The sequence below is a fragment of the Dasypus novemcinctus genome, chromosome 3 (genome assembly GCF_030445035.2).
Source record: "Dasypus novemcinctus isolate mDasNov1 chromosome 3, mDasNov1.1.hap2, whole genome shotgun sequence".
In the NCBI taxonomy this organism is placed as follows: Eukaryota; Metazoa; Chordata; class Mammalia; order Cingulata; family Dasypodidae; genus Dasypus; species Dasypus novemcinctus.
Genome location: NC_080675.1, coordinates 166,364,543 through 166,381,463, shown reverse-complemented (window position 1 = coordinate 166,381,463; position 16,921 = coordinate 166,364,543). Strand labels below are relative to the sequence as shown.

The 16,921-nt window shown below is 41.0% G+C and overlaps 1 protein-coding gene across 1 annotated transcript in view; it reads left to right on the top strand.

The window, feature by feature from the left end:
• The window catches only part of SV2B (synaptic vesicle glycoprotein 2B), a 212,273-nt gene that overhangs the window by 118,110 nt on the left and 77,242 nt on the right, over nt 1–16,921 (top strand). The window contains exon 3 of the mRNA XM_004468088.5: nt 9,490–10,337. Coding sequence (XP_004468145.1) covers nt 9,797–10,337 — 541 coding nt within the window. The 5' untranslated portion in view covers nt 9,490–9,796. The remainder of the gene's footprint in view (nt 1–9,489; nt 10,338–16,921) is intronic.

Sequence of the window (16,921 nt, the reverse complement as noted above, 5' to 3'; positions counted from 1 at the left end):
CCTCTCCCAAGGGTGGGCACCTCCCACACAAGCCAAAGCTAAACCCCTCCATCCCTTTCCATTCTAGTTTAGCTCCTTGAAGTGCTTAGCTCCTAGAATGGGCTTCTTCAGGTTTGCCCTTGAGTTACAAGGCAACTATTAACTGCTTCCTGGGCTAAGAAGAGCATAGGCCAGATGATCTTGACTTTGAGCACAAGGATTATCGGGGGAGCTTGTTAATACAGCAGATTTCTGTTCCCCTTCTGTATCAGTAGGTTTGAAATGGAATCTAGGATTCTGCCTTTACCTATTACCGGGTGATTCTTCTGCAGGTGATTTGAAGACTGCACTGTGAAAAACACTGACCTGGCATCAGTACACAGAGGAGCAGGGAGGGAGGAAATGAGCTTTTCCCGGAGTACTAAGCAAACAGTAACTTCTTTATAGATCATCCTGCCAGGTGTATTTGCATAACATAAACACACATTTACAATATAGAATATTATGGTTACTATTAGTATAATGGTAAAAATACATTATTTACCCAGCATTTTTTATGTACTGTTATAGTGTGATCATTTTCTTTTTTCTAAAGAAGTCCTTCAAAAAACTTAAGTTTTCTATCACCTTAATATTTATATATAAGTATGCTAAAATTTACCCAGCTCCTCTTGTTTAGCATATGGGCTTTTTCCAAGTGTTTGATATATATAAGTAAGACTTTGCTGAATATGCCTCTCCATAAATTATTGTCCTGCTTTTTGTATTTTAAAACTAAGAACAGTTCTGAAAATTCAAATTAGGGTTGGTACATTTTTTGGTATTATTTCAAGTATTTGCCTTTTTTGTCGACGAGAAATCACGTGGCTTAGTTCTTGTTTAGTATTCAAATGTTTCTCACACTTCGGAAGCTAGCATCCTATTTTGACACAGTGGAAAGTAGATGGGAGATTCAGCTAAGAGGAGAGAAGCACTTTTATGTAATAATAATGGACAAACACTGGTCACTTGGAACAAGGACAGATCTCCTTAGAAGTCTCAGTGAACACCGTCTCTGAATACTAGCCAGATAAATCCTGGTACTTCCAGCCCATGGATTGATGTTACCTACCCTGGAGACGTCAAGTGATATTTTGCGAAGCTTCACAGGTGGTTAAAACATACTTTACAGTTAGGAAGTTGAAAACAAATAACTCAAGCTTCCAGAGAACAAGAAATCGTGCCTGTAGCAATCTCAGCTGGCAACTTGGTGTTAATAGAAGGCCAGTAAGAAAGGGAGAGAGCAAATGATTCTAGGGGTTGGCAGAGCTCTTCCTGAATGGCAGTTTCATCATGTGTTGGACGATCTGATCTTTTTTTTTTTAAACAAAGGTAATTGCATTAAACCAATTGGTCTATTTATAGAAAGGGCAGGGACTCTTTGGCCCATGGGCCATTTTTGACTTGCTTTCAGCCAGACACTGAATATTATCTGCCTTCATTGAGCAAATGTCTTCAAGGACCTACTATGTTCAAGACTCGTGTTTGGTGCTGGAGAGTCAAAAATAAGTAAAATTCTGTACTTAGCCTGGAATTTCTCACCATCTCCTGGCAGAAAAATACATAAACAAAGAGACAAACAATTGCAATATAATGTGATCATAGAAATCTGTGCACAAGGCCATGGGACCTCTTGGAGTAATTCTAAATGTTTAAAAATAAAGAGTAATCATACTGCCAAAAAATTGTTGATCAGTTTGTAGATGTTTTTCCTACCTCAAAAGAGTTACTCTCCTAGAAGTTAACATAATGACTGTTATTACAGAACTCTTAGATGGTCCAAAGCATTTTCGCAGATACACAAGAAAATATTGAGTCAGCGGTCTGAAAAGACCCTAGAAATCATCTAGCACAGCCCTTCATTTGAGAAGCAAGGAACTGAGATCTTTAGAGGATCTGAGAAGGGACACATTCAAAGTTCCAAATGGCTGGATGACAGGGATAGCACTGTAACTCAGGACCTCTGTTTCCTGGTCCAATGGTCTTTCTTTTGCAGAATTGACAATATTTTGTACTGAGTTACCCTGCCCTCTTTTAGTACCCATTATTGTCATGACCTGCTAGATTAGGATGGGGACTAAAGTTAGAGGTGTCTACAAAGGTGGGACATTTGGACATCTCAGTAGTACCCATCTGAGTTTGTTGACCCCCCTCTCTCACAATAAAGTCCTTAAATGATATTTCTCAGGCTTTAATCATATATGCCCCAGGCCCACTCCCCCAAAATTCCTGCCAAATAGTTTCAAGAGTCTGAGAATCTCTCCTGTATCAGTATGCTAGTCATTGTAAGGACAAGGTAGCTGCCATTTTCTTCTTCACCAGCCATGACTCATTTGGGAGTCATGGGAGGGTCTCTGCTCATAGCCAATTGCAATTATTTTGTTTTTTTTTTTTAAAGATTTATTTTATTATTTCTCCCCCCCCCCCCCCAGTTGTCTGCTCTCTGTGTCCATTCACTGTGTGTTCTTCTGGGTCTGCTTGCATTATCAGGCAGCACCAGGAAACTGTGTCTCTTTTTGTTGCATCAGCTCTCCATGTGTGCAATGCTACTCCTGGGCAGGCTGCACTTTTTTCATGCGGGGCGGCTCTCCTTGAGGGGTGCAATCCTTTGCATGTGGGGCTCCCCTGCGTGGCATGGCACTCCTTGTGCGCATCAGCACTACATGTGGTCAGCTCATCACATGGGTCAGGAGGGCCTGGGTTTGAACCCTGGACCCTCCCATATGGTAGGCGGATGCTCTATCAGTTGAGCCACGTCCGCTTCCCGCTAATTGCAATTAAAGACACAGCTGCTACTGACTTCTACCAAGGAGACGAAGGCGTGTGGTTCACTTTCCAGTTTGTGGGTGCTGGGGATGCTGGTATTTTGGCTAAAGGGAACCATCTCCAATTATTGCTTGCCCCAAAATTGCTGTATTCTGGGCTTTCAGTGTTCCATCAAGATTTGGCTGAATCTGGTGAAAAAACCTCAATATTAACCTTCCCACTGTGCTCTGACCTGGCTTGTGATCATTGATTCTTTCTTCCAGTAGGAAGCTCTAGGTCCCACATGCAAATAGACTTGAGGACACTTGCCAAGCAGGCTTTCAAGGCATGACAAAATCCTAGGATGAACACAGCTTAGGCTCTAGGCACAAATTCAGTGCTTAACTACTTAAAAGAGTCTATAGTCCATGGGCATTAACAAAGTTTCCAAGGGAAAAAAGGGACTAATAATCATGTGGAAACACTGATTTCAACAAGTTAAGTGTATATTTTGAAGAGGAACTTTATTAAGGTTTAATTTAAATGCCATAATATCTGCTCATTTTAAATATACAGTTCAATGATTTTTAGTAAATTTATAGAGTTGGGTAACAATCACTGCAATCTAGTTTTAGAATATTGCTGTCACTTCCCAAAATCCCTTAAATTCATTTACTATCCCCACTCTCACTCCTGGCCCCATACAACCACTGATTGATTTCTTATTATTTAAATAACTAATTAGTTAATTTTTAATATTGGTAAAATAACATAAAAATCATTTTAACAATTTTAAGTGGACAATTTTTTGATACTAAGTGCACCAACAATACTGTGTAAATTTTACCACTATTTCCAGACTATTTTCATCATCCTAAACTGAAACTCATACTTATTTAGTGATAATTCCCCATTACCCTCTCCTCCTACCCTTTTAAACCACCATTCTGCTTTCTGTGTCTATGAATTTGCTTATTCTAAATATTTCATATAAGAGATGCCATGTAATATTGTCCTCTCATTTTATTCAGCCTGATGTTTCCAAGATTTATCCATGTTGTAGCATGTACTAGCACTTCAGTTCTTTTTGTGGCTGATTAATATTGTAAGAACTCTAAGGATATACCATATTTTGTTCATCAATCTGTTGATGGATATTTGGGTTGCTTCTATCTTTTGGCTATTGTGAATAATGCTGTGATAAACATTGTGTACAAATATCTGTCCAAGTCCCTTCTTTCAGTCCTTTGGCATATATACCTAGGAGTGGAGTTGCTGTGTCTTATGGTAATTATGTACTTAACTTTCTGAGGAATCTCCAAATTGTTTTCTACAGTGGTGCAGTGGCTACACCATTTTACATTCCCACCAACAATGTACAAAGATTCCTATTTCTCTACATCCTCACTAATGTGTTATTTTCAGTTAAAAAAATTTAGCTGTTCTAGTGGGTATCTCATTGTAGCTTTAGTTTACATTTCTTTAATGGCTAATGATGTTGAACATCTTTTCATATGCTTTTTGGCCATTTGAAGATCTTCTTTAGAGAAATGTCTGTTCAAATCCTTGACCCATTTTTAAATTGGATTGTTTGTCTTTTGTACAAATTCTTTGTATATTCTGGATATTCAACCCTTATCAGATTTATTGTTTCCACACATTTTCTTGCATTTTGTGGGTTGTCTTTTCACTTTCTTGATAATGTCCTTTGATATACAAAAGTTTTTAATTTTGATGAAGTTCGTTTTATCTATTCTTTTGGTCTTTGTGCTTTTGGTGTGAAATCTAAAAATCCATTGTAATTACTCAATTTTTTCCTTTTTTTGGTATTTAGTTACTTTTTTGAGTGTGCCATAGTGATTTTCTTCTTCTTTCCTTTTCTCTGTATTTTTTATTCATTTTTTTAGTGGTTACTTTCAGAATAGCAATGAACATCTTAAACTAATAACAACCTAGTTCTACTAGTGCCAACCTAGTTTCAGTAGTATACAAACTCTCTATTCCTATATTTCTCCTTCCCTCCCCCTTTAAGTTACTATCTCAGATTACATCTTTATGTATTATATGCCCAATAACATAGATTTAAAATGTTATCTTACACATTTGCCAGGTAAGTCATAGGGAGGGGGCAGGGAAAAATTACAAACCAAGAGCACAATAATACAGGATTTTATATTTACCCAAGTAGTTACCTTTGCCAATGTTCTTTACTTCTTATGGCTTCAAGTTATTATCTAGAGTCCTTTTATTTCAGTCTGAAGGACTCCCTACAGGACAGGTCTCTTGGTAATTAATACTTTCAGCTTTTGTTTTTCTCTAAATGTCTTAATTTCTCCTTTAGTTTTGAAAGATAATTTTGCCAGATATAGATTTCTTGGTTGACAGTTTTTTTCCTTCAAGGACTTTAAATATGTCATCCCACTGTCTTTGGACTTTCATGGTTTCTGATGAGAAATCTGCTGTTAATTTTTATTGGTGATCCCTTTTATGTGTCAAGTCACTTCTCTTGCTGCTTTCAAAAAACCTTTTTTTCTTTAGTGTTTGACAATTTTATCTTGGTGAGGCTCTAATAAAGTTTCTCCTGCTTGGAGTTCATTGAGCTTCATGGGTGTATATATTCATGTCTTTCATCATTTTTGGGGAGTTTTCAGGTAACACTTCTTCAAATACTTTTTCTGCCCCTTTCTCTCACTTGTCCTCCTGGGATTCCAGTGTTGCCTATGTTGGTACTTGATGGTGTCCCATAGGTCCTGCAAGCTCAGCTCATTTTTCTATATGATTTTTTCTTTCTGTTCTTCATACTGGGTAATTTCAATGGTCTTACCTTCAGGTTCACTGATCCTTTCTTCTGCCTGTTCACGTTTGCTGTTGTATCCATCTAATGAGTTTTCATTTCAATTACTGTACTTTGCAGTTCCAAATTTTCTGTTTGGTTCCTTTTCATAATTTCTATATCTTTATTTTTTTCAGACAGTTTTTCCTGATTTCTTTTGGTTCTTTGTATATGGATTCCTTTAGTTCATTGAACATATTCAAGACTGTTGATTTAAAGTCTTTGGGGGGAAGCAGATTTGGCTCAATAGATAAAGTGTCCACCTACCACATGGGAGGTCCAAGGTTCAAACCCCATCCCCACTGCTGCCTGCCATGTTTCCCAAACTTACTTCCATTTGGGGGTCGGGGGTGAGAGCTATAGCATAGAGGATGAAATTCACTGATAATTACTACAATTTACCACCGCTTCTTCCAGCTCTTCCCTGCATGCTGCACAGTGGTCCACTGGACTACAGCATTTCAAAATAGTTGATTCAGACAGTTCCTACCAGCGCAATAGTTGTGTCAGTGGAGGGACTAACTCCTGGAACTTCTGACTCTGCCATGTTCCCCCAGTTTGCTTTCTGTCTCCATAAATAGAATCATGTACCATGTGGCCTTTTACATCTGGCTTCTTTCCTTGCCATAATGCTTTTGGGGCTCACCCATGTTACTGTTTTCCAAAGTGATTACAACATTTTATATTCCCACCAGCCATGTATGAAGTTTCCAGTTTCCTCACATCCTTACCAACACTTTCTATTGTCTGTCTGTTCTTTTGGGTGTGTTGTGGTATCTTGTAGTGTTAAATAGGTTTTTACTCAGATCTCACAGCTTTTAATATATCCATGTGCATTTTGAATTGCCAAAAGAGAGTGGTGGTTAGAGTAGCAATGTTTCCCAAACTTATTTGCTCTTGAAATTCTTTTTCCCCCTAAATGAGCATGTTAAGAGACTGGCGTTCTACAGAACACATTTTGGGAAGTATTGCATCATTTGACTATAATATTTTTTTTATTTTGTTCTCTGTGAGATTTAATCATTAGAGCAAGTATTTATTGCCCAAGAAATGGGAATTGAATAGCATAGACTCAAAGGTTAATAGAATGCAAAAGATGAAGGTGGGTGGCTAAGAGGTTATCACTGGTTTATTTTTGAGAGGCAGTAGTTTTTATGAGAGACTAAATGTCTGTTTTTCTGTGTACTTGGTTCCCCAGCCCAGCCCAGTTGGGCCCCAGAGCCTATCCTGTCTAAATTTTAATTGTCAGGACCCAGTCAGCTAATAATTATAATGACAACAGTATTAATAATGAGTTCAAATTTACACTGATCACATCTGTGCCAGGCAATGTGTTAAGCCCTCTTCATGGATTATCTTACTGATCCTCACAATGACTCTATGACCAAGATACTATTATTATCACCATTTTATAGGTGAAGAAATTGAGACTCCGAGTGGTTAGTAGCTTGCACACACACGGGTAGTAGGAAAAGGCAGACAGGATTGGAACCCTGAAAGAAAACAACATGGCACTTCTTAATGAAACAGAGGAAGATGGGGGCAGTGCTCAACAGCGATTCCCCTTTGCTCCACTGCTCTTGACATTCACAGTGGTTCATTTCACCGGATCATGTGCAGGAAATTAGTTTTGATGAAGATGTGTTTCTTTCTGCAATGCAAGCCCTGAGGGATATTTCCCACATTTCTTTTTGAAATTGCAAATCTATCATTTCTAATTCATGACTTTTTTTTTTTGCTAATCCCCCAGGATAAAAATAACACACCAGGTATCAGGCAGTTGGCATTCTTTCTCCTTTTTTTTATGGTACTCTGCAAACTCTTGTGCCGTTTATATGTGATTTATATTCCTTGTGTGGTCCCTAAATGGATATAATCAAAACAGATTTAGAATATTAATCTGACATGGTTCGGGCCAGCATATGGTGTAATATAAATTTGTGTACTGGGGAGGGTGAAATATGAAAGGATAAAGTGAGTATCAGTTTTTAAGTAAGGAATTCTTGCTAGTTCCTATGGCACTGCCTCTCAAAGTGTAGTCCCTTGGATTACTTGCAGTGTTTATTGAACATGCAGACTCCCAGACCCCACCCCTACGCCGCAGGTTCAGAATCTGTGGAGGTGATGTCCTGGGATTTGCATTTCTAATGTGAGCTCCAGTCATTCTGGCACACCCTGCAGTTTGAGAACCACTGGTCTCTGGCATCCCCATCAAAAGAAAAAGTATTGTGTTGTCTGAATCAAGGAAGTCCTAGAGCCAGAGTCTGTCCAGAGCTAAGAAGTAGGAAAGCCAGCAGGCAGGTGTGGGGCAGAAGGCTGGGACACACTCTGGGGAAGGGAAGGTGTCCAGCAGCCATGGGGAGGGCAGTGTGCCCAGTGGGTTGTGAGGCCACAGCTGCTGAGCTTGGTGCAAGGACAGTGCAGATTTCAGTGGTGACAGGGAGCTTGGCGGCAGGGGTGCTTGTCTTGTCAGCAGCTGGGCTGAGCTGGGCAGTGGGTTTCTGGCAGCCCCAATGTGAAGCGATCTGAGCAGCCATCCGTGTCAGAGGGTCTGGCAACCGGGGGAAGTGGAGAGTGGGGTGGGGAGAGTAGGAAGGGCTGGGACAGGTCTCCACCACTGGGGCTGCTCAGTGAGATCCTGGACCTCAGGCCCCTTGGGAAGCTGGGTGGAAGACTCAGCCCTTCTGCCTGCTCTGGAACTTGTCTCTCTAAAGCTCCCAAGGTGATCTAACATGCCAGCCTAGGAAGAGCTGGCTTTAGGATTGGTGGACCTGGGGTTAGTCTTAACTATTGTGAGCTCCATCGTGTTACTAAACCCATCTAAACTATAGCTTCCTTACCTGTAAAATGCTGTTCTTTTTTCTTTCCCAGGCTGTTGTGGGAATTAGGGGTTAGGAGTGCAACACAGTCAGCCCCGTTTCTGGTATACAATAGGCATCATTAAATGGTGGTTCTGGATCCCAGGAGAACTGAGATTCTAGGAGGGCCTCAGGGTGGCAGCCAGTTGAGGAGTCAGGGGAGGGTGTCATGATTGGGGTTGGGATGTAGGACAGGGTCTTGGCCTTAGACAATCCTGGGTCCTTGGTTCCAGAAGGACAAAAAGGTAGGAATAACATCAAGGCTTAAATAGTGTTTATGATGCATATCGGGCCTTGTTCTAAGCACTTTGCACACAATCTTATGAGATGAGTACTACTGTTATCCCCATTTCGCACATGAGAAAATCGAGGTTCAGAAAGATTCACAAATATATCACACAGCTCCCACATGGCAGAATTGTGTTTTAGACCCAAGCTCTCTGGCTCTGGGTCTTCGACCCCCTGTTCATGCCTTTATCATTGCTTGGACATGTAAGCCAAGCACAAGGTCAGAGCCCTTGAGCCACAAGGCCGAGTGTCAAAAGCAAATTGGGCCACAGAAAAAATGGTCCCGGATTTTTCTTTATCATACATTTCCAGGTATAAAATCGTAAAGCCACTTCATAACAAAGTTAGAAAAGCTGGCATTTTCATAACAGAAGCTGAGCCATAATAAATCTCCACTGTTGCCAAGGAAATTGATAAATCCTGACAGAAAATCCATAGCACAAAATCCTCTGGTACTGAAAATCCTTGACCATTTTATATTTCATTCTCATGTAAGATTTGACCCCTTTCATGGGTTAATCAAAGCTTCAAAGGGCCTCCCTCTGACCACTTTCTCCCCTTCTCCTCCAGTCCCACTAACCTAATCCTTGTTGCTTTGATATGTATTCAAACGTCTGATCACGAGTTCTTCTGCTGACACAGGAAGCATCATCACTGATAAATATATATGTATTTAATTCTGAGAGTCTATTGTCAGAATTTCAGCATTTTGTAACATTTTTCTTTTTGGCTTCTCTCTTCTTCCAGGGCATGACCTTCAGTAGCAGAACAAATCAGGCCAGCAATCAAGCTGCCCAGCCCTGCTCAGCGCCTTGTCAAAGAAAACAGCTGGACCCATTTCTAATCAACACCTCCCAAACAATACCTCTCAGTCACTGAAGGAGACCAGACCAGAGTTTGACACTTTCTAAAGACTTCTACTAGATACTGAATGCAAAAAGATATTTAGGTTGCCTTTGCACAAATCTAGTCTATTTGGGAGACAAAGGGGGGAGAATATTTTCACCCAAGAAGTCACATGAACATATTCCACATCTAAGCTCCAGCACATATAATGGATGATGGTTATCGAAACAGTCCAAGCCTCTACCACGGTGCGAGGGATATAGCGCGAGAGGTGACCAGGCAGTCCCGGAACGAAGGAATGGATGACTACAAGTATCAGGACAACTACGGGGGCTATGCCCCCAGTGATGGCTATTACCGTGGCAATGAGTCCAACCCAGAGGAGGACGCACAGAGTGATGTTACAGAAGGTCACGATGAGGAGGACGAGATCTATGAAGGCGAGTACCAGGGCATCCCTCACCCAGATGATGTCAAGACCAAGCAGACCAAGATGGCACCCTCCAGGGCAGACGGCCTTCGGGGCCAGGCAGACCTTATGGCTGAGAGGATGGAGGATGAGGAGCAGTTGGCCCACCAGTATGAGACCATCATCGATGAGTGTGGCCACGGACGCTTCCAGTGGACTCTCTTTTTTGTCTTGGGTTTGGCACTAATGGCCGATGGGGTGGAGGTGTTTGTGGTGGGTTTTGCCCTGCCCAGTGCAGAGAAGGACATGTGTCTGTCCAGTTCCAAGAAAGGAATGCTGGGTAAGTGGAAATTTCCAAAGATAATTCTCTTCTGGGCAATGAAAACCTTAAGAGAGAGGAGAAATGTTTGCCACTGTTATCTACCTTATATATATCATGATGTCCCTGTAGAATTAACATTTTATACCTATTTTGCACTTATGGAATGTTTATCTCAGAGAAATTAATTAATTGGCTCAAATTTATATTCGTAAATGGTGTACGTAAATAGCTAGGTAAGTCTAACCCAGAGCTCGTATGTTTCCATATCTTGGTGCCTTCTTGGGAGGTAGATTTCTTTCTTCTTTTTAAACCATCTTCCTTGTCCAAATAACATAGAAGTTTTGTGAGCAGATGGCTGGAGGTCTCTTCCGCTCAGTGCTTCCCTCTGTCTCCTTCTAGACTCCAATGGTATCTGCTCCTGGTCTCTTGTGTATATGTTAGTGGGCTGAGTGCCACATGCCTGGGGGATGAATGATGAGCTTGAGCTCACCAGTGGAGTCTCCGTGGGCTGTGGGAACCATGCTGTGAAGCACAGATGGATTCCTCGGGGTAGAGGAGCAGCTTTGCAAATGGATTATGAGACTAGCACCATCAGAGCCAAGCCAAATAGGACTTGTGGCCAGGAGAGTTTTGTGAAGTTAGAGAGAGGATGGGCAGAGATGGTGTGATATAGAAGAGATGCATCACAATATAGACAAGGCTTCATCTTGGTCACTAAATGTCTTGCGAAATATATCCATTTCCAAATTTAGAGAGTTCATGCAATCGACTGTTCAGCAAATAGGCAGCTGTTGAGAACTTACTCTGAGTCAGGTAAGACATACTTCTGGCCTCAAGTGCTCAAAATCTAGCTAGTAACTTAGTTCACTCATTTAACAAATATTTATTACTTGACTACCATTTGCTAATCTCTTTGCTTAGGCTGTGGGAAAACAGTTTGCACCACATAGACACAGCCCCTGCCCCTCAAAGAGCTTACATTAAGCAGGATAAGCAGGAATTAAAAAAAATAAAAATGAATTCTTTAATTACCATAGTGATAAGTACCATGACATACGTGGTGCAATTCTACCCCTTAATGCTTGTGTTAGAGCATGGGTTGGCAAATTTTTTTTTGTAAAGGCCCAGATGGCAAATATTTTGAGCTTTGTGGGCCCTGTCAATCTGTTAAAACCGCTCAACTCCACTGTCTAGCAAAAGCAGTCAATATGTAACGAATGGGTATGGCTGTATTCTAAGAAAACTATTTACAAATCAGGCAGTGGATTAGATTTGACCTGTGGGCTATAGTTTGTCAGTCCCTGATTTATTTTTTAATTTATTTTTAATTTTTAATTTTTATTTTAAAAGAAGCTTTAGATTACACAAATGTTACATAAAAAATATAGGGGATTCCTATATGTCCTACTCCCTTCCCCTCTCATACTTTCCCACCTTAACAATATCCTTCATTAGTGTCGTACATTTGTTACAATTGATGAACACATTGAAGCATTGCTACTGACTGTGGACTATAGTTAACTTTGTAGTTTGCTCTCTATCCAGCACAATTTTTAGGTTATAGCAAAATGTATAATGGCCTGTATCTGTTTATTTCAATGTCATGCAGGACAATTCCAATGTCCTGAAAATGCCCCCATGTGATATCTATTCTTCCTTCTCCCTCTCTTCAGAATCCTGGTGGCCACTGCCTTTATATCAATAATACAAATTCTTTCATTGCTAGAATAATAATGTCTATAATAGAATAAAACTAAGTCTGCTTTAGCCCATTGTTCATTCATTCCCCAATCTTGAGCATTTGGGGATGGTGATGGCCTTTCTATTTCTAATTGAGAAGGGGCTTAGGTCCCATGGAGCAGATGGATGGAACTATCTTGCTTGCAATTGCAGACACTTTCTTTTCCTTGAGATGGGCATTGTTCATCATTATCTCCTTGTTAGTTATCCTGGGTAAGTATAATGAACTGGAGAGTAGGTATTGCAACTTAGTTGAGATTCAGGACTCAACTGACACATAGATAGACCAAAGAGTTAAGTCTCTGGGACATATATTTAACAGGTATAGTGCTAAAGGTTCAAATAAAAGGGACAGAAGAGCCATGCGTAGGGAAACTATAAATAAGTCTAACTCTGTTACACTGGAGAGCATAAATTCCAGAATAAGGCCCACTGACAGACTGCTGAATTCCTCAGTTTGTCTGCTCTGCTTATAGAGTCTGGATGTCTCTAGAGCCCTCAGGAGCCCCACTTTTCGAGGCACTGTTTACTGTGGCGGTCAATGAGATCCTGCTGAGATGTGTATAAGTGTAACCTCTGGAATGACCTCCTGACACACTTTGAAATCTCTTAGCCTTAAAAATTCATCTGTATTTAATATTTACCCCTTTTGATCAAGGTCTTTTTCTGGATTCAGCCCTTGGTAGTAATCCCTCGGTGCCAGGGAGAGTAATCCCCTGGAGTCATGTCCCATCCCGGGAAGATGGTAGTGCATTTATATGCTGAGTTTGTCTTAGAGAGAGGCTGCATTTGAGCAAGAAGGAGGCTTTCAGGAGACAACTCTTGGCAACCTATAATACTAGACTAAGTTTCAATTTCACAAAAAAATATTCATCAGTACAATCATCAATATCAAGGACCTGGTGTAATGGTCTGATCCTTCCCTAGGCACTGCCCTTGTACTTGAGAGATTCTTGCCACTCTGTTAGAGAGTGTAGCAGGACTCCTCAGGATGGGACTTCAATATTCTTTCAGTTATTGTGTGTCTCCACACACTGAGACACCCCATGAACACTTGAACACATTCATATTCCTTGGAAGCATGCCCCAGGTACACCCCTCCCCACACATCCCTCCTTTACTGACAGCCTGTGCCATTGATCCTCCCTTGCCACAGCTGTGACCTTCCTGTGATCCAAAACCTCTCTAAAAATGAAGCCAACATAATAACCAAATAAAATTAGGAGGAAAGTGAAATACTAGTTTTTTAAAATAACAAATAAAATACAAATTTTTAAAAATTGAAATAATTTAAAAAAATTTTTAGACATTGTGTCTTTCCTCACTATATTAGCTGTTGTCTTACATGTACAGTGACAGTTTCTTCTGTATATTCCCCTAGTGTCTCATTTTTTTTTCCCCCATTTTATCTTCAAAGAAGCTTTAGGTTATAGGAAAGTCACATAGAAAATATTTGGGATTCCCAAATACCCAATGCCCTCCCCCTTTTCTGCTCCCCCCTAGTTATAGTATTTTCCATATGGATTGTACATTTGTTATAGTTGATGTACAAATGTTAAAGCATTGCTACTAACCATGGCCAATGTTTTACATTATAGTTTTCATTTAGGACTGTACACTTTTATAGGTTTCCATGAAATTTGAAATTAAGCCCCTGATTTAGAACCACCATAAATTCTTTTTGAATAAGATTGGGATATAAAATAAAGAAAATATTTGCCTGAAGAATTATCCCTGGGGGCTTCAAAAATGGTTTATTACCATTGGTGCTTCACTGAAAGGATATACGAAATGGCCAGATATGCCCATCAAGGAACTGAGAAGAGACTGAGTATATATATGAGCAGAAGAAATGACTTGAGAAGCAAGGATATCACCCAAAGTTATTAAATTTCAGTACGGTTATATATATATATATATATATATATATATATATATATATATATATATATATTCAAATATTCAAATATATATATATTTTAAAATTCTGCTATCTGCATTTAAGTCTGAATAATAGATTTTTTTAAAAAGGCAAGCACCCCCCCCCACCCCCAACTAAATCAAACCCATCTGCAGCTGATCTGAAAAATTTCCAAGACATTAATTTGTTGTGTGGCATTCCCAGCTGACATCCTGGGCCCTGTTAGTCCAAATTGGCAGTGTCGGTATCGATTTCATGCCCTGCTGGTTTCCCTGCCACCCCAATTCCCTGGCAACCTCATTAAAAGAGATGCAGGCGGCCACTGCTCCACTGGCTCCCAGGGCAAATGCCAGAAGTCGAGGGCTCACATTTGTGTACTTTTGCTTTCAGTGTTTTTGTTAAGAAGATGCTGCGACTCAGTCCAAAAGTGGCAGGCAGGCACCTGAGCAGGGATGGAGTTCTGGTGTACCTGTGCGCTCCTTCTGTGGTCCAGAATGAATGTATAAGTGGGTCAGGGGAGGTAGATGTCTTGAGGGTGTCCTGAGGGCCAGCACGTCCACAGGCTATCGCATGTAATCTTCATAGTAACCATGAAGGTTAGATGATTTTATGGACAGAAGAAATGGGCTTAGCAAGCTCTACCTACTTATACCAATAGTAAGTGCCGGAGCTGGGGCTTGAACCCAGTTATGTCTGATTTCCAAGTCTGTGCTCGTTCTGCTATATCATACTGGCCTTTTTCTCATGCACAGTCTTTGAAAAAGAGGTATGTCCTTGGGGCAGGCCTGCTCTTCACGTCATCAGATGCTGCATAGATTGCTTATATAGTGTAGATTGCTTCTAACAGAGAGCAGTATGGTGTGATGAAAAATGGTGTGGACGCTGGAGTCTGAGCCCAAGGATTTGGCAACAAGCTGTGCCATTTATCAGCCTGTGCCCTTGGCAAGTTATAACTCCTCTAATTCTCAGTTCTCTCCTTTGTGGGAAAAGGATAAGAACACATTTGTTGTGAGGACTAATGAGATTGTGCAGGTTAAACAACCAGCACTGGCACTGGGTGCCTGCGAAGCAACTGCTGGCTCTTATTACTTTGTATTATGACCTTCTCCCTTCTAGCATTGGCAGTGAATTAGTTGCAGAGAGATCATCCAACAACATGGGCTCTGGAGCCAGGCTGCCTGGGTTTGAATCCTCGTTCTGCCAATTACTAGCAGGGTGATCTTGGGAAAGTTACTTAACCTCTCTGTGCCTTGGTTTTCCATGTCTGCAAAGTGGAGATAATAATGGCATCTACCTCATAGAGTTTTTGTGAGGATTAAATGAAACTCTGAAGGTGATGCCTCTGAACTTGGCTTCGTGTTGATGGTGCTCATCTTCAGAGTCCAGGAAAAGGATTCAGTAAAAGAACACTCCACTCCTAAATTCAGGGTTCAAGTCATAGAAGATTTTGCTATTTTCTTCCTATAAATGTATGAGTCAAATCAGAAAATAAAAGCAATGTCCTTCAGCCAGGTAAAAATATTTGGGTGCCTCTGTGCTGCTTTTCTCAGCTTTCAGAAAGAGGAAAGTCTGCTTTTCTTGAGTGCTGTGTTTTTGTGGGTCACTTGCCTAAAACTGTCTCACTTGGAAAAGGAAAATTTCTGTGAAAATGTTTTTAGCGTTGAAACCTCAGTCTTGCTTAATATCAAGCAGTTGGTTTCCGTTCAAGACAGGGAGGATGCGTATATTGTTAATCAAACTGTCAATTCATTATTTTTAAAAAAACACAGCTAAAATTTACCACATGCTCAGTACTCTACTGGTCCAGGACAAAGCAGAGGAACTCTTGGCACCCAGGGGATTTTATTCTAATAGAGGAAATAGAGCCCACCCATAAAATATAAAATGCAATTGTGCAATGCAGTATTCAATATTATCACTTTATTCAGATATAAAGAAAGGCAGAGTGTTTCGAATCAGTTAAGTTGGATTTTACATTTGGGTCCAGGCGGAGGTCAAGTGCGACAATGGGAAACTGCGGTCATATTCATGAGAAAAGAGAGTTCGCTACTCAGAGGCCTCAGAGAAAGAGGGGTGCCAAGGGAAGTCCTCTCAGCTTGCGGGGCTCAACCAAGCTGGTGGGTAGCACGCAAACAGAGTGAACAGGACCATGGGCTCGTGCCTTTACTGTGGTTCAGAGGTGGGGGTTAGCAGAATTTCTGCAGGGTTCAGGGATTGGTTAGTTTAAAGCAACCCGGCCCGAAAAGGAGAAGGGACTGAGGGTCCAAGGGCAGTTGGGGGTGGTGAGCTTACTATTTGGGACCAACTCTGGGCTTTGGGTGAGGTGTGTGGGTGGTGTGGGTGGTGGCCACATAAGTGGTTTTGGAATTTAGGGAACTTTCTACCCCAGGGCTGGAAAGCTGCTTATTAACTAGGCCAAAGTGAAGTGTTGAGGCAAGGGGCTTTGTTGATAATTATAATTCAGAGTGAGGGGTTAAAGCATGGAAGGTTCTAGAGTTGAGCAGCTCACTTTTCACCTGCTCTACTATGTAATGGTTGTGCGGCCTTGGGCTAATCTGTAGGCTTCTTCTGTTAGAGGTTTGCAATAATTAACAAGCTGTAGCTCAGTTTCCCCTGATAAGCACTGGGGAAAGGCTAACCCCATCCCCTATAAGCCTACATGTCCAAGGGCCTGGCACTTCCCCACAGGTTAAATAAAAAACCACACAGAGACGGGAGTAAAGGGAAATGGAAACCTTCCCTACCTACATATCGGAGGGAGATAAAATTCCTACAGAACAAAGAAACATCTGCTCCTGCAGCATTACAAGAAACCTTAACTTCCTAACCCACTATCTTCTAGTCACTGTCAGGGAAAGTTTTCATCTCTAGGGCTTCCTATTGGTCCCTGCACTTCAATCGGACTCACAACCCCCTCCCACCAACTATCATTCCCCCACCT